At 48.8% G+C, this 18,434-nt stretch overlaps 1 protein-coding gene and 1 long non-coding RNA gene across 6 annotated transcripts in view; one reads left to right on the top strand and one right to left on the bottom strand.

The window, feature by feature from the left end:
* KIAA1614 (KIAA1614 ortholog) overlaps window positions 1-3,617 on the bottom strand; it is a 44,827-nt gene extending 41,210 nt beyond the window's left edge. For 3 of the 5 annotated variants that reach the window (XM_027565491.1, XM_027565492.1, XM_027565494.1), the window contains exon 1: window positions 1,703-2,400. In XM_027565491.1, the coding sequence (XP_027421292.1) occupies window positions 1,703-2,385 (683 nt within the window). In that variant the 5' untranslated portion in view covers window positions 2,386-2,400. Of the gene's footprint in view, window positions 1-1,371; window positions 2,401-3,117 lie in introns of those variants that run through there. The other 2 variants (XM_027565496.1, XM_027565495.1) reach the window with 2 other exon arrangements.
* On the top strand, window positions 1,013-11,931 carry LOC113906825. Its single transcript, XR_003514993.1, has 3 exons — window positions 1,013-1,100; window positions 3,642-3,728; window positions 11,661-11,931. It is a non-coding gene; the product is annotated as an uncharacterized LOC113906825 (long non-coding RNA).
* Window positions 11,932-18,434: the final 6,503 nt, after the last annotated feature.

Genomic DNA, 18,434 nt, shown 5'->3' with positions numbered 1-18,434 from the left:
CCCAGTCCCTGGCTTCGTGTTTGGCTGACAGGTGTCAGGCCTCAGGGGAGGATGGCGATTTCTGTTCATGCCCACAAGCTCTTCCCTTTCCAAAGGGAACCAATGCAGAGGATGGGCTTCAGGAAGATACCACCCTGGATCTGACCCGCTGGTGGAAGGTGTCCCCCTCCCTGTGCCGAAACCTCAGGCGTGAGCAGAGCTGTGCCCACAGGGCAGCCAGGATCAGGCACCAAGGCCTTTCAGCCTCTGCTCGGTGCTGGGCAGGCCTGAAGGTACTTTCAGACGCTCTCTCTCAAATTCTCACACCATTCTGCCTGAACAGTTATGACCCTCATTTTTACAGACATTTTACAGAGAGACAGAGGCACAGAGCCATTAGGAGACACCAAAGCTGAGGGAGGCCTGGCTAGGAACTCAAAGCTTCTCCTCCCAAGGTCAGGGCTCTTCCAAAGCACCCAGTGACCAGGACCCCAACTCCCCTTAGTCCTAGACAGGTGACGTGCCCAGATGACCGCTCCTTGGTAGCACACTTGATGTCAATGTCTTCACAGGGAATAAAAGTGAGCTCGAGATTTTACTCGCCAAGCAGTTCTGTGCACACATAGAAGCCACAATGTCTTAATATTTATCCTGCTCTCTGAGAACATGCCCCTTCTACACCATACATCTAGGAATGTCCCACGGCATGCATAAAAATTCATATTTACATAAATTACAAACTAGAGGTTAATTATTCACCTAATACTGACTAAAGATTCACTACAGAATTCTCTTAAATGCCAAGCCTCTCTATAGTCATTTATTACAACTCCGTTTTTAATATATTTCATGAATACACATATTCCATAAAGCAAAATACATACACACGGTCTGTATGTTACATCAGTTTTTTTTTGTTGTTGTTACATCAGTTTTAAGCCTGTGACATTTAAGGCCTGTCTTCAGGAGGACGAGATCAGTCTCTCTACCAGTTCATTTAGAATTGACGAACTCTGTCGTCACAGCCCAGCCACTGAGTCCTCTCTTCTAAGGTTCGATCCAGGAAGCAGGGGATTTGAAGGGTTTGGGTGCAATTTCCGTCACATTACAAGAGCCTTCAGGTAAAGTCTTGAACAGCATTCCAGAGATCACCCCTCTCTAGAGACCTGTTAGGATGGATGAGACTTTCCTCGGGGGAACAGTGGGTACCGATTTGTGCGGCTCGGGGCCGCTGAAGTCTAGGGCCGAGCGCTGTGCTCGTCTAACCCCAACCCTGAGACGCTGAAATGAAGACGGTCGTGACGGGCAGGGCTCCCCCCGCGACCCTTCCTTCTCGCTACCCCGGTCCCGCCATCCCCGGCCCGCCCGGGGCCTCGACTCCTCCGTACTCACTGAAGGCTGCCGCCGGCAGGTCTGGCCGCCGCCTCCATCCCCTCCATCCCCGGGGAGACCAGGCCCTCCTCTCGCCCCTCTCCCTCCCGGGCCCGCGGCGGGGAGCAGGGCGCGCGGGCTCCGGCCCGGGGCTCGGGGAGTGCGGCCCGCAGGCCTCGGCTCTCGGGGCGCGCCCGGCTCGGCTCCGGGCTCTGCTGGCCGCCCCGGGGTCCGGGTGGGGTCGGAACCGGGCAGCCGCCCCGCGGGCCGCGGCCTCCCTCCAGGTCCGGGGAGGGGACGCAGGGTCGGACGGGGAGGGCGCGGGAGGGCAGGAAGCGGCATGGGCGGCTACCTCAAGGCTCGGCCACGGAGGGGGTGAGAGGCCAAGCCCGGCGCCTCCCCCGGCTGGGACGGGAAGAGGGAGCGGGAGAGCAGAAAGGAGGCGCAGCGGAAGGGGCTGGAGGAGCAGCCCTCGCTCCCACCCCGCCCCGCCGCCCCGCGCGCTCCCCGGGGCCCGGGGCCCAGTCCCCAGAGCCCTGCAGGGCCGCCCCTCCCGGGACCGTGCAGACGTCTAAGCCGCCGGCCCAGCCGCGAGCTCGGGGCCTCGGACGGGGCGGGGCGGCCTTCCGTGCCGCCGGACCTCACCCCTCCCGGCCCGGGTCGCCCCGTCCGCCGGGAGGGCGCTCGCAGCCCAGGCTTCGGGGAGAGCGCGGCGGTGAGACGCGGCTCCACGTGAGCCAAAGCTGCGGAAACACCGCGCTCTCCCCCGAGCTTCGCGGCGAGGCGTGTAACCCTACACCCAGGGCGCGGGGGTGGAGGGGGGAGGCTCGGCCGGCGGCTGGCGGCTGTCGGGGTGGAAGCCGAGGAACGCCCTTTGTCTGGACAACTTTTCCGGAGGAGGCGCCCTCTCCGAGGGGCTGTCTCCTTGGAGGTCAAGGTCATTTGTTTCTGCTTTCTAGCAGCGCGAGGGGGCACACGTGGTGGACGCGAGTCCCCTCTTCTTGTGCAGCTAAGGGGAGAGCCAGGTGCCTGCATGGCCAGACGCCTTGGAAAGGGACCGGTTCTGGGGGGACTCTGGGGACTCCTGAAGGCCCCTTGTCACTTTTCCCAGACCTGGCAGGAAGTATTAATAGCTGCAAAGGACTTGACCTGCAGCGGTGGCCCCAACCAAGGGAGCACGCTTTCTCTTTCCACCCAGGGGGAGGGAACGGAGCCCCAACTATTTCCAAACCTATTTCTCCACAACAAACTATAAGAGAATTAGGACCCAGGAGATTCCGGAAATCTCTACAAAGGGAAAGTGCTAATCATCTTTCCGACTGCTAACAAGCTTCACTGTCCAGTGCCCGTTGCTCTCTGTTTGCACTGAGGCAGTAGAGTCACCATCTAGGTGACAGACCTAGCTGCCTACCATAAGGACCGCAGCGTGCGGACTGCTGCGCAGAGGGTATGGGGTGTCAGGGAAGGATGGGAAGGAGGCCTGCCCTTGAGTGAGTAAGAGTTACTCTGCACAAAGTGGGGAAGAGGGCATCTGGGCAGGACAAGGCATCCAGGCCTGAGAGCGGCTGTTTGGGGAGCTGTCTGTGGGTGGACTAACCTTTGCTAATTTAGGCACCTGGAAGATTATCTAGGGCACACCCTCAGTGTTACAGAACAGGCCCAAGGTCACACAGGTGGTCTCCAGGGTCCTGGGTTGTGCTCTTGCAGCTAGCCCCACCCTCCACCCCCATATTCCCACAGCAAGCAGTTCCTCCAACAGGGACTTACCATTCTGTGCTGTAGTACTGATCACTTCATAATACAGTAACTGGTACCATTTATGGAGGGCATTCTATCACCTGGCATTGCTGCAGCCTTAAGAGATGGATACTGTTTCCTGTCTTCTTTGTACAGATGAGGAAACTGTAGTTAGGTGATCTGTCCCAGGTCGCAGAGCTGATAAGTCCAAGACCCTCTCCATTAACCACCCAGAACAATGCTGTTGCCAGCATTCCGCATATTCAACATGAAAAGATTTTGTTTAATAACATAAAAAAAAATTGTGAAGTACTGTGATAGTCGGATTATGTTGCTGCTATGGTCTGGCCCTTCCTTTCTGGATCATCTCTGCCTCCTTCTTCTGCCAGCCCAGATAAAATCCTGTAAACCTCGAAAGACTCCTTCCTCACCTCCGTGCACAAAGTCAACCCTACAAACAACACTATTACTATTATTGGGGACCTGTTATGAGCCAGAGTCTGAACCCAGTTCTGTCCAGGTCCAAGACACTCTGCCTTGCTTCTTCCTTTCAGAGTCACTGCTTTGGAGCTCAGACTCTTAGAGATTTCAGTTCCACGACTTCTGCTCCCCGCCTCCCCCAGAAGTTAATGATCTGTAAGGTAAGTTTCTGGAAGTTCTAGGAAAGGCTTAGTATTTAAAGGAAACCTGCCCTCAGCCTGTTTAACATGCAAATATTCACCTTCAGTATACTCATTAAATTTGTTATTTTGCAATAAACAAGGGGATGAAGTGTCACAGCTATACAGAGGCTTTAACAGGCACCTGTAGGAGACGTAAGAGACACGAGTTTGATCCCTGGGTCGGGAAGATCCCCTGGAGAAGGAAATGACACCCACTCCAGTATTCTCGCTGGGAGAATCCCATGGACAGAGGAGCCTGATGGGCTACAGTCCATGGGTAGCAGAGAAGTTGACATGACTGAGTGTCTGAGCACACAGCACATAGGTCCTAAAAACACCATAAGCCGATCCTTAGAATGCTCTTAAATGATCGTGGCACTCGCATGTCTCAGAGCATGTCCCATTCATCTGGATTCTGTTTGGCTCAGCAAATATTTCTTGAGCTCCTACCGTGTGCTAGGCGCTGGGGAGACAAAATGTAGTACCCACAAATCCTGCCTTTGAGGAATTTCTGGTCAACTCAGAGTGGGGCAGTGCCTAAACTGTGTATAAGTGGTCGCATCAAGGTGAGCACAGGGTGATGTGGGTCGTTTACAGGAATAGCTAGACTGAGATGCGTGCTGGGTGGTCCGGGAGGTGTCAGGGCGAGCTGGGTCTTGCAGAACGAGCAGGAATTAGCCAGACAGAGGGGGAGGAGTGGGAGAGGCAAGTCAGAGGAGGAGGGATTAGCATAAACACTGGCACTGAGGTGCGAAACTGCCTGGTTTAAGTGTTAAATATAAAGGTTAATCTGGGAAAGTCTGGGGGTGGGGGTGAGGCTGCAGAACAAGGGTGGTGGGGCCTGGTTGAGGGCTCTAGGTCCCCGGTGAGGCGCTAGGACCCCGTCCTTTGAGGTGAGAGTCCCTGGAAGGTGGTCTAATCTGGGCCTTAGCCTTGAGCACCTTTCAGGGCTGGGGAACTGCCTTACCTCCTTGAGTATCAGAGTCTTTCATTACCACCCTTTGGAGAGGAATCTACGAGGAACCCAAATGTAGAGTAAATAGCAGTCACAGAGCCCCCCTCCTCCTTTTGGATCACCTAGGGAAGTCTCCCTCCCCCTTAGCCTGGATGAAAACACAAGCTTCACTCCTCCTCTCCACCCTCCCGCAATGGGCTCTGAACACTCAGTTTGAATAGGGAGCCTTGTGGGTTGTGGAAGTAGGGATTTCCCTTAGGCTGGAGGGAAAGAGTGAGCTAGTCCTTCAAGGTCCCTCCCTTAAAGCAGGTGGAGTCGAGTGGGAAAGGGTGGGAGGGACGCCTCGGTCATCCCTCCCCTTACTGCCTGCAGGAGTGTGTCCAGCTGGAGATCTGCCTTTCCTGTCCTCATCAGGGGGCACTGGTCCAGGAGCACTAGGGCATCTGATCCTGGCGACCCCCCTCGTGATACTGTGCACAGTCCCAGGGCCTCCCCCTCGGACCCTGTTTTTCCTTCCAGCAGAGTGTCGGGACTGGTTTCCCATGTACCCGCCTCTCCCTTGATAGGAATCCTGCTGTTTCCCAGGGTCCAGTCTACCCAGAGCTCATGTAGACCCTCCCAGGACACTGCTGAAAAGGCTGATTCTGAGGTCTCACCCTTGGGGATTCTGATTCCTTAGTTGGAGTTAGGCCCAGGAATGTGTTCCCTAACAAGTTTCCTAGGTGATTTTGAGGCCAGTCAGTGTGAAGAAGCAGAAATCCTCAGCTTAAAACTCAGAGTCCTTTGTATGGTACAGCAGTCCCTCTAGCCCCAGTTCTCACCACCCCGAGAACCTGTCCAGCCCACCCACCATATTGGATTGCTTCTAGTTCCCCCGCCTGGCTCATGTCTCCTCGCCTTTGCCCAGTCTCTCCTTCAGCCTGAAACACGCTGCTTCACGCCACACACACATACACACATCCCAACCCAACTTGGCTGTCTCCTCCTAGACCGTCCACACTCAGCTCAACTGGAGCCTCTACAGAGACACCTTCCTCGACATCCTGTGCTGTCCTCCCGACCTGGATTAGTGCACCCCTGACCCACTTCTGCCCGAGCACTTATCACTCTAAGTGGTCAGCCTCTGACACCTCACAGTGCTTCCTCCTCCTCAACCTCGTTCCTGGCTCCAACACACTCCCAGCACATAAAAGCTACTGACTAGAGGCCACGTAGTTAAAATGACAGAAAAAAAATCCCTGTCGGGTAAGGATGCCTAAGAGCAGAACAGGGGGCTGCTCCTGCTCAGTGGATCAAGGTCATCTCCAAAGGATGTGGTTCATTCCCTCAGTGTGGCCCATCCTGCCCCAGGGCCTACAAGATAGTTGGCCACGGGCAGGGTGAGGACCGGCCTCCGGCCTTCATGACTCCCACTTACACCTGATGCTCCTGCCCGCCTCGCTTTTCCCTCAAATGGCCACTGATCCCAGACAGTGGTGTGGCCCTTACACTTCAATTCTGAGTGAGCCTGGAAATTTGCAGATAAAATAGCTCTCAGAAGAAGAAATAGATGGGGAAGAGGAGAGGAGAAAAGCACGCGAGAGAAGCAGGTAAATCTAGGTGGAGAGAAGATGCCTGGTACAGTCAGGCAACATGACAGCTGGGCACCTCCAGAGAGCAACCACCTAGGTTTCTAGTCATGCCACTCCACACACACTAACACACACGTATACACACACATGGGAACACATGTATGCCATGTTCTCCTTTGCCACGCTTGCCTGAGTTGACTAAGACTCAGGAAGAGCAAAGGCGTGGTTCCTACCTGGTCAGCCCGCACCGCTCCCCAGGGCAGGCAGGCGGGGAGCTGCCGGGATGGGACGGGCCTGCCCTGGAGACACTGACGGCAGACTGCTCTGCCCTGGAGGCCCACTCGCCCTGCACCCACCCTGAGTCTGCCAGGCATCTGCTCCCATGCGAGAGACACTGTAGCTTTTCATTTCGTAATCCTAATCACCAGGAAATGATTGGGCTTAGGCAAATGTTCTAATACTCTCCCTCCGACTCCCCGACTTCCCATGCCTGCTCAGTGGGAGGCCGCCATCAATAAGAGGAGAGACCCCTAGCTCTCACCTGTCTGCCAATAGCCATGGTCATCGTGGCCACACTGATTTTTCTCGTTAACAAAATGAGAGCAGATGCAGGGGGAAAGATACTGGAGGTTGACCGAGCACTGGAGTCATGTCAGTGACAGCTTTTGATCTTGAGAAAAGACAGTGTTCAGTTCTATGTGATAATTCGATTAAGACATATGAGAGACTCTGAAAGCCTCACGGCTTTTCTGCTGCAGATGGAGCCCTTTCTAGCCCCCCAGGCTCTGCAGTCCCTCATCCTGTGGGGGTTCCTGTCCCCCGTCCCCTCCTGCCCCCACCAGCCTGGGAGGTTTTGCTGGAGACGCAAATGAGCCTCTAGAGAGCCTCTCTCTAAGCAAACACCCTCCGCTTCCGGGGTCCCTCGGAAAGTTTTTCCCCCTGTGTTAAACGAAGGTATGTGGTGGGTGAGGTGTAGAGGAAAAGGCCCAAATTTGCCAAGCCCAGGATTAGACTCCGGCGACCTGGGTTCCGGTCTGGACTAGATCCCCTTGTGGGTCTAAGCCTTGGTCACGCTGAGTTGTTTCCTTACCTGGAGTGTCAGGCTGGACTAACAGGTCCCCAACTAAACTTCTCAGAACCCCAGGGCCCCGTGAGACGTGAACAGGTCTCCCGTGAAAGAGATTTCAAGTCCAGTAAATCTGGGCAATAATGCATGCCATCTCACCCTCCTGGCAGTTCGTTAGGCCCAAAGGCATTTCACAGGCTCAGCCATGTCCTGAAAACAAAACAAGACTAAACCAGTTTACCTTTGCTTAACACTGCCTTTCTCAAAAGTAAATGACCACAGAAGCTGTTTCCCCACCCCACCCCCAACATAGCAATTAACATCCTGGGGAACACACTTTGGGACACCCTGGACCAGACAACGTCTCAGGTTCCTTCTTGTCGGGATGGTCTGGGCCTCTTGACCTGGAGGGGAGGAGCAGGCAGCTGCTATGCAGCAAATTCTAGGATCCTGTAGACAGGTCCAGGCTGCAAGTGGAAAAGGCTTACTCGGGGGGCAAGTGACAGCCCATCCCAACTTAATTTTACTTTATTTTTTAAGAAAGCCTAACGCTAAAAGGAGTTAGAGACCAAAAAAGGGGACACTTTCTTTTAAAAAATTCTCAATTTCCATTCCAATTCTTTGGCAGTTTAAGTAAGTCAGTTCACCTTAAAACTAACAGCCTCAGTTTGCCCATCTGAGAAAAGGGAGAGCAAGGGAGACTTGGCTGAACTCACTCAACATTAATCCTCAGAACAGAATTTCCCAACCTGGGTCCCCAGACACCTAATTGGGAGGGGAGCATAAGTTATCATCCATATTACTCTCTTTCTCTCTTTTCTCTCTCTTTAGTCACTAAGTCGTGTCCAGCTCTTGCAACCCCCTGTACTGTAGCCAGGCTCCTCTGTCCATGGGATTCTCCAGGCAAGAATACTGGAGTGGGTTGCCATTTCCTTCTCCAGGGGATCTTCCTGACCCAGGAATCGAACCCAGTCTCCTGCATTGCAGGCAGATTCTTTACCAACTGAGCCATGAGGGAACCTGGGGTCCCCAGACACCTAATGGGGAGGGGAGCATAAGTTATCACCCATATTTAAAGAAGTCTAATGGAAATGATACATTTACCATGAGAAGTGTCTTTGCTTTTGACTAGTATTGTATCAGTTGAGTATGACAGTGTGGGTTGCCAAGGGGACAAGGATTATTATGCAATAAATGTGGTTGGTTTGTTGGACAAAACTTTTATAGACTTAAGGATCACAGAAGTAATAAAAGGATTGGCTGGTAATCAAAGGGTTACAAGCTACTGACTTAAGAGATTGGGTCTAAAACCAGTTTTAAGAGCTGTGGTGGAGAGTGAAGGAGCGGACAGGATCTGGAGGAGGTTAGAGTGTTACTTTGTATAGAAGAACTATACAAAAAAGATCTTCATGATAACCACAATGGTGTGATCAGTCACCCAGAGCCAGACATCTTGGAATTCGAAGTCAAGTGGGCCTTAGGAAGCATCACTATGAACAAAGCTAGTGGAGGTGATGGAATTCCAGTTGAGCTCTTTCAAATCCTAAAAGATGATGCTGTGAAAGTGCAGCACTCAATACATCAGCAAATTTGGAAAACTCAGCAGTGGTCACAGGACTAGAAAAGGTCAATTTTCATTCCAATCCCAAAGAAAGGCAATGCCAAAGAATGTTCAAACTACTGCACAATTGCACTCATCTCACATGCTAGTAAAGTAATGCTCAAAATTCTCCAAGCCAGGCTTCAACAGTACATGGACTGAGAACTTCCAGATAATAAAGCTGGATTTAGAAAAGGCAGAGGAACCAGAGATCAAATTGCCAGCATCTGTTGGATCATCGAAAAAACAAGAGAGTTCCAGAAAAACATCTACTGCTTTATTGACTACGCCAAACCCTTTCACTGTGTGGATTATAAAAAACTGGAAAATTCTTTAAGAGATGGGAATACCAGGCCACCTTACCTGTCTCCTAAGAAATCTATGTGCAGACCAAGAAGAAACAGTTAGAACCAGACATGGAACAACAGACTGGTTCCAAATCGGGAAAGGAGTACATCAAGGCTGTATAGTGCCACCCTGCTTATTTAACGTCTATGCAGAGTACATCATGTGAAATATCAGGTTGGATGAAGCACAAGCTGGAATCAAGATTGCCAGGAGAAATATCAATAACCTCAGACATGCAGATAACACCACCCTTATGGCAGAAAGCAAAGAGGAACCAAAAAGCCTCTTGATGAAAGGGAAAGAGGAAAGTGAAAAAACTTTCCTCAACATTCAAAAAACTAAGATCATGGAATCCGGTCCTATCACTTCATGGCAAATAGACGGAGAAACAATGGAAACAGTGACAGACTTTATTTTCTTGGGCTCCAAAATCACTGCAGATGGTGACTGCCGCCATAAAATTAAAAAGATGCTTGCTCCTTGGAAGGAAAGCTATGACCAACCTAGACAACATATTCAACAGCAGAGATATTACTTTGCTGACAAAGGTCTATCTAGTCAAAGTTGTGGCTTTTCCAGTAGTCATGTATGGATGTGAGAGTTGGACTATAAGGAAAGCTGAGCACTGAAGAATTGATGCTTTTGAACTGTGGTTTTGCAGAAGACTCTTGAGAGTCCCTTGGACTGCAAGGAGATCCAACCAGTCAACCCTAAAGGAAATCAGTCTTGAATATTCACTGGAAGAACTGATGCTGAAGCTCCAATACTTTGGCCACCTGATGTGAAAAACTGACTCATTAGAAAAGACCCTGATGCTGGGGAGGATTGAAGGTAGGAGGAGAAGGTGACAACGTAGGATGAGACGGTTGGATGGCATCACCGACTCAATGGACATGAGTTTGAGCAAGCTCCAGGAACTGGCAATGGACAGGGAAGCCTGGTATGCTGCAGTCCATGGGGTCAAAAGAGTCAGACATGACCAAGTGACTGAACTGAACTGAACTGACCTGAGGGTGTTCACAGGGAAGATGTCACCTCCAAGGAGCCCTGGGGGACATCTGGGGTTTGTGTGCAGAGGAGTGTTTAGTGTTTGTGTGTATGAGGGACTGTGACACAGTGGCCTCTTTCAGAGCTTGCTGGAGAAGAGTCTCAGTAGGCTGGGTCAGGGTGTGAGGTGCTACGTTTACTGAGCTGAGGAGAGAAGAGTGCCCACGTGGCCAGTGGGCTCAGGGATCAGGTCAAAGTGGATTCTGTATACATTCTTAGAAGGCCTTCATCAGTGCCAGTGTCTGAGGGTTTGCAGGCCCTTGAAAGCTCTGATTTTGTGTGTGTAAAGTCCTATCCCATTGGGCCCCTCACCGCCCTTTCATGAGCAGCCACATCTGGAAAGGTTCTCTGCTTGTTTCATGGCTGTTTACTTCCGCCCCGTAGATGCCCTCACCCAGAATCACCCCTCTACTCTCCTGCTCCCCTTTCTCCCCCTCGGACCTCTCAACCAACGTCTCTCCCACAAAGTCCGGCTCCATTTCTGCAGCAGGGTTGGGAACTGTGCTCTGGGACTCGTCTCCGCACCCAGGAAAGCGGTGGTGAAAATCATGGGTGGTAGGTCTCTGTATGTCATGAGAAAGCTGCTTAGCTTTTAAAACTTCTTCAGTATGGAACATCTAAGACAAAAACTTTCTCTTGCTAATATTGATATTGCTAATGATATCTCTCACCTAGAGTTTTGGCCATTTCTGTGAAGATTTAGATGAAACAAGGAGAACTGTGGTGGATTCCATTTGCCCCAGGATCTGAGCCCGGCTGCTGGCTTTAGCTAATTGGCCAAGCTGAACGGGAATTTTTTCTAGGGTGTTGAGAACAAAGCATTTTGGAGTGTGAGTGTGTGTGTGTGTGTGTGTGTGTGTGTGTAATTATGTCAAATGACCTGATAAATGAATGCATAATTTGGAATGGGGAAGTTAGTCATTAAAGTATAGGGGAAAACGTGAAAGACTTTGAAATGATCCCCGAACATCATTGGATGTACTGTCTATGCATCCTTTCAGGTTATCTGAGCTGTTTTATAATTCTATAAATTGTAGTAAAGTGGATAGTAATGCAAATGATTTTTGTCCTGAGAAGTGACGGTTGTATTTGTAGAACTGACTTATGAATATTGACCAATTTTGCTGGTTTTGCATTTGTTTATAAATTTTCCCCACATTCCAGATGTCTGTATATTTATCTGTGTTTTAGATTCTTCTTTGAACAGGTTATAACATTATACTGGTTTTCTGATTAATGACAAAATCTCTGACATGTTTGCATTTTATAACTCTATGAAAGACATGACTATCCCTCTTAAAAACTATCTTCAATGTGTCCACAGAGAAAGGGCCATGTGAGGATACAGTGACAAAGCCGCCATCTGCAAGCCAAGCAGACAGGCTTCCAGAGAAACCAAATCTGCTGACACCCTGATCTGTACTACCAGCTTCTAGAACAATGAGACATATATTTCTGTTATTTAAGCGCCCCAGTGTGTGGTATTTTGCTATGGGAGCCCTAGCAACCAAGACAGTTTACCCAAATTGTTTATCCATTCTCTTGTTAATGGACATTTGGTTGTTTCATTTTTTTTTTCAATTATGAATAAATAAAGCTGCTCTTAACATTTATGTACAAAAATTGTGCTTGTGTGCTAAGTCACTGCAGTTGTGTTCGACTCTTTGTGACCCTGTGCACTGTAGCCTGCCAGGCTCCTGTGTCCATGGGATTCTCCAGGCAAGAATACTGGATTTGGTTGCCGTGCCCTCCTCCGGGGGGTCTTCCCAACCCAGGAATCGAACTGGTACCTCTTATGTCTCCTGCATTGGCATGTGGGTTCTTTACCGCTAGCGCCACCTGGGAAGCCCATACAAAAATTATCCTTGGCCAAATTAATTCAATTCATGTTTTCAACTAATATTTCTTACTATAAGCCAGGCATTATGGTTGGATAATCAGGACAGAAAAACAGATGGCATCCTTGCCCTCAAGAACAGTCTAGAATGGAAAAATTTGTAATGGTGGGTGCGTCTGTGCTCAGTTGTGCCTGACTCGTTGTAACTCCAAAGACTGTAGCCCACCAGACTCCTCTGTCCATGGGATTTCCCAGGCAAGAATACGGGAGTCGGTTGCCATTTCCTTCTCTGGGAGATCTTCTCGACCTAGGGATTGAACCCACGTATCCTGCATTGCAGGCGCTGAGCCACTGGGGGACAAGAGAGCTGAGAGCTGCCAACCAGAGACATTGCTCACAGCACGCCCATACCTGTGCTCCACACCTGTGCCTTCACACCTGTGCCCCAGACCTGTGATGCAAACCTTTCCTTAGACCGGGATCTGGCTGGTGCACTTCTGTATCCCCCATAGTCCACCCTGCATGCCATTCAGCTCACTTTTCCACACGTGTTCAGACAGCTGTTCTTCCAGGACTGTGGTGAGCTTTTCTTCCTGAGGTTAGAAGGATGAGACAGCCCCTCACTGATGCAGCTGGTCTCTGCACCACAGCTAATGCTCTTTCCTTCTAGATACCCCTCATCATCAGTTTTCAGCTCTCCCAGCCTCAGAGGCTAGTCTGGTGATGTGACCCTGATCTTACCCCCAAGGAGCCTGGGCCCTGGTCACCATGTCCTTGGACTGAGGTTTCAGTATCTCTCCATTTACACCACAATTGAGCAAAGGAATAGCAAGGGTACTCAGATCACCTGTGTTAAAAAAAAAAGACAAAAAAAACACTTTCTTTCCAGAAAAAGGACAAAAGTATGACAAGCAGATATAAAGATGAATGAAGGGACTCCTCAAGATGGGAGAGGCGTAGGTGGACATGGAGTCCATCTCTCTCCATGGATGCATCAGGAATATACCTTCAGACACAGAAGATCTTGCAGAACACTAGATGAGAGCGGGCAGGGGTCCCTGACCACTGGAAAGAAATATATATATATATATATATATATCCACGCAAGACTGGGTAGGACCAAGGAAGGAGGGGGAAAGAGGAGAATGAGCAGCTGGACCCGTGTCCAGGGACGGGAGAGCTGAAAGTGTGTCAGTCGCTCAGTTGGATCTGGCTCTTTGCAACTCTATGGACTGTAGCCCACCAGGCTCCTCTGTCCGTGTAATTTTCCAGGCAGCAATACTAGAATGGGTAGCCATTCCCTTCTGCAGGGGATCTCCCCAACCCAAGGATCGAACCTGGGTCTCTGGCATTGCAGAACATTCTTTACCGTCCCAGCCATCAGGAGGAACTGAAGCAGGGGTCAAATCCCCACATGGGACAAGGATCTGGGACAGCGGAAAAGGATTTGAGGCTGCTGGAAAGTGCAGCGGCTGATCTATATAACAGTCTGAATGGAAAGAAAACCACAGACAATCCTTGCCACAGCCCTATGTATCCTGGACAGGGATGCAAGTCCTCTGGAACCTGTTGTGGCTGGGAGCTTGAGTGCAGGGATTGGAGAGCAATCCTAGGATGAGGTCTGCAGTTGATTGTGGGAAAACGGCCCGAGGGGACATGAGGGAGGAGATCCCGGCGGGGAATACCTTTGGAGGAAAGCAGAGCAGCCAGGGAGGCAAGGTGATGCTGCTGAGTCGTGTGCATCACTGTAGCTTCTTTCTGCAGACCAGCGCTGATCGTTGACCAATAGAGAAAGACCCCAGGGAGGGTAGCCCTTCAAGTGCCCAATGCACTGAGCAATAGAGAAGGACCCCAGCCAGGGATTTGCCTTGGAAACAAACTGAACTCATTCTGTTGTTTTTAAGATTGCATCCAAGTATTGCATTTTGGACTCTTGTTGACTATGAGGGCTACTCCATTTCTTCTAAAGGATTCTTGCCCATAGTAGTAGATATACTGGTTATCTGAATTAAATTTGCCCATTCCCATCCATTTTAGTTCACCAATTCCTAAAATGTCGATGTTCATTCTTGCCATCTCCTTTTTGATCACTTCCAATGTACCTTGATTCATGGACCTAACATTCCAGATTCCTGTGCAATACTGTTCTTTACAGCATCGGACTTTACTTTCACCACCAGACACATCCACAACTGGGTATCATTTCCGCGCTGGCTCAGCCTCTTTGTTCCTTCTGGAGCTATTTCTCCACTCTTCTCTAGTAGCATATCGGGCACCTACTGACCTGGGGAGTTTATCTTTCAGTGTCATATCTTTTTGCCTTTTCATACTGTTCATGGGGTTCTCAAGGCAAGAATACTGAAGTGGTTGGCCATTCTCTTCTCCAGTGGACCACATTTTGTCAGAACTCTCCACCATGCCCTGTCCATCATGGTTGGCCCTGCATGGCACCTAGTTTCACTGAGCTACACAAAGTTGTGATCCATACGATCATTTTGGTTAGTTTTCTGTGACTGTGGTTTTCGCTCTGGAGGCCAAGGGATTGTAGTTCTTGCTTCTATCTGCCCTCTGATGGATGAGGCAAAAGTCCCTTAGAAGAAATGGAGTAGCCCTCATAGTCAACAAAAGTCTGAAGTGCAGTACCTGGGTTCAATCTCAAAAAGCTACAGAGTGATCTCTGTTCGTTTCTAAGACAAACCATTCAACATCACAGTAATCCAAGTCTATACCTTAACCAATAATGTCAAGGAAGCTAAGGTGGAATGATTCTATGCAGGCCTACAAGACTTTTTAGAACTAACACCAAAAAAAAGAGATGTTTTTTTCATCATAGGGGATTGGAAGCAAAAGTAGGAAGTCAAGAGATACCTGGAATAACAGGCAAGTTTGGCCTTGGAGTACAAAATGAAGCAGGACAAAGGCTAACAGAGTTTTGCCAAGAGAATGCTCTGGTCATAGCAAACATCCTCTTCCAACAACACAAGAGACAACTCTACTTATGAACATCACCAGATTATCAACACCAAAATCAGACTGATTATATTCTTTGCACCAAGCCAAAGATGGAGAAGCTCTAAATAGTCAGCAAAAACAAGACCTGGAGCTCAGATCATGAACTCCTTATTGCAAAATTCAGACTTAAATTGAAGAAAGTAGGGAAAGCCACTAGGCAATTCAGATATGACCTAAACCAAATCCCTTATGATTATACAGAAGTGACAAATAGATTCAAGGAATTAGACCTGATAGATAAAGAACTATGGACAGAGGTTTGCAGCATCGTACAGGAGGTGGTGACCAAAACCATCCCAAAGTAAAAGACATGCACAAAGGCGAAATGGCTGTCTGAGGAGGCCTCACAAATAGCGGAGAAAAGAAGAGAAGCAAAAGGCAAAGGAGAAAAGGAAAGATATACTCAACTGAGTGAGAGTTCCAAAGAATAGCAAGGAGAGCTAAGAAAGTCTTCCTCAGCGATCAATGCAAATAAATAGAAGAAAACAGTAGAATAGGAAAGACTAGAGATCTTTTCAAGAAAATTAGAGATACCAAGGGCACATTTCATGCAAAGATTGCACAATAAAGGACAGAAACAGCAAGGACCTGACAGAAACAGCAAGGGCCTAACAGAAACAGAAGAGATTAAGAAGAGGTGGCAAGAATACACAGAAGAACTATACAAAAAAGATCTTAATGACCTGGATAAACACGATGGTGTGATCACTCACCTAGAGCCAGACATCCTGGAGTGTGAAGTCAAGTGGGCCTTAGGAAGCATTACTATGAATAAAGCTAGTGAAGGTGATGGAATTCCAGCTGGGCTATTTCAAATCCTAAAAGATGATGCTGTTAAAGTGCTGCACTCAATATGCCAGCAAATTTGGGAAACTCAGCACTGGCCACAGGACTGAAAAAGGTCAATTTTCATTCCAGTCCCAAAGAAGGACAATACCAAAGAATGTTCAGACTACCTCACAATTGCACTCATTTTACATGCTAGCAAGGTCATGCTCAAAATCCTTCAACCTAGGCTTCAACAATACACAAACCAAGAACTTGCAGATGTACCAGGTGGATTTAGAAAAGACAGAGGAAACAGGGATCAAACTGTCAACATCTGCTGGATCATAGAAAAAGCAAGTAGAAAACCATTTACTTCTGCTTCATTAGCTATCCTAAAGCTTTTGACTGTGCTGATCACAACAAACTGTGGAAAACTCTTAAAGAGATGGGAAAACCAGACCACTTTACCTGTCTCCTGAGAAACTTGTATGTAAGTCAAGAAGCAAAAGTTAGAACCAGACATGAAGAAATGGACTGGTTCAAAATTGGGAAAGGAGTACATCAAGGCTGTATATTGTCACCCTATTTATTTAACTTGTATGCAGAGTATATCATGAGAAGTGCTGGGCTGGATGAAGCACAAGCTGGAATCAAGATTGCCAGGAGAAATATCAATAACCTCAGATATAGAGATGACACCACCCTTTTGGTGGAAAGCAAAGAAGAACTAAAGAGCCTCTTGATGAAAGTGAAAAAGCTAGTTTAAAACTCAACAATTCAAAAAACTAAGATCATGACATCCAATCCATTCACTTCATGGCAAATAGATGGGGAAAAAGTAGAAATAGTGACAGACTTTATTTTCTTGGGCTCCAAAATCACTGCAGGTGGTGACTGCAGCCATGAAATTAAAAGATGCTTGCTCTTTGGAAGAAAAGCTGTGACCAACCTAGACAGCATATTAAAAAGCAGAGATATCACTTTGCTGACAAAGGTCTGTCTAGTCAAAGCTATGTTTTTTTTTCCAGTAGTCTCGTACAGATGTGAGAGTTGGACCATGAAGGCTGAGAGCTGAAGAACTGATGCTTTTGAACTGTGGTGTTGGAGAAGACTCTTGAGAGTCCCTTGGATAGCAAGGAGATCAAACCAGTCAATCCTAAAGGAAATCAACCCTGAATATTCATTGGAAGGACTGATGCTGAAGCTGAAGCTCCAATACTTTGGCCACTTGATGCAAAGAGCCAACTCACTGGAAAAGACCTTGATGCTGGGAAAGCCGGAAGGCAGAAGGGGACAATAGAGGATGAGATGGGTGGATGGTATCACTGACTCAATGGACATGAGTTGGAGCAGACTCCGGGAGATAGTGAAAGACAGGGAAGCCTGGCGTCCACGGGGTCACGAAGAGTAGGACGTGACTTAGTGACTGAAGAACAGCAACGGGCATCTTGACCAACATTGGGTGGATTTGTGCTGCCAGCTGGCCTCTGGTTTTACAGAGTCCTACCACCCCAATGCTATTGCTGTCAGCTTTCACAGCTCTGGAATGGTGTCTTCATACAAGAGTCACCTCTGAACTTTTAGTGATGCTGGTGTACCTCTGACCAGTACATTCTCCATGACCTTTGTTCATGGTAAGTCCTCTTGGCTTTCCAGCCATAGCGTATCCAGCAAGCCCACTTCCCTAGCTTTGTGGACCCTGCCTTCACTGTCTGCTGTAGCAATTCTGGAATTTTAACTGCTGAACACGGACGATCACTTTTTCAATGTTTCTAGGAGCTATCCTAACACCCAGTTTTTTACCAACTTCTGGAATCCTTGCTAGGGAGTTAAATTCTGTATCTTGTGAAGCACTTCCAAGTCAAACATACTTCTCTATTCAATCTTATATTCTGGCCCCTTTCTTCAAGAACCCTCAGGATATCCTCCAGCTCCTACAAAATATGAAACAGGGGTGGGAGGGCTAGTGAGGATTATGGGGAGTTATGGCTACAGGCTCAGAGTGTTCTCAGGGGTTTGAGGAGTCAAAACCTATGCAAGGGATCCAACCAGATGTTGCATCTGACGTCTCAGGCTTTCCCAACAGGGGGTCCTGACCTAGCAACAATCTTGGTTGATTGTTTAACTGTCTTTGAGGGTCTGCTAGTCTGTTAAGTCCTTTGTCCTTCCTCTTGCCTCCCACAGTAGGAGATGAGAACGTCTTTGTATAGCAACAAAGAGGCCCTGATTCTACATCTGGCTTTCAATTGCCTGGTACTTGTCCTCAGCCGTTCTTGCTTCTTCTGTAGATATCAATGGCACTTAGCAATAGCCATCCAATCTCATTTCTCTATAGCTCTTTTCTCCTCTCCACATCAATGCCTGATTCATCACAAGTTCATGCCTTCTCCAGTATACCATCCTGATTCACCATGGATGAAACTTTTAAAAATTGCAGGGAAGAGCAGGAAAAAACGTGACTGACTCAAGGGAGAAGACTCC

The sequence above is a fragment of the Bos indicus x Bos taurus genome, chromosome 16, assembly GCF_003369695.1.
Source record: "Bos indicus x Bos taurus breed Angus x Brahman F1 hybrid chromosome 16, Bos_hybrid_MaternalHap_v2.0, whole genome shotgun sequence".
NCBI classification, from domain to species: Eukaryota; Metazoa; Chordata; class Mammalia; order Artiodactyla; family Bovidae; genus Bos; species Bos indicus x Bos taurus.
This window is presented reverse-complemented; position numbering and strand designations above follow the sequence as displayed.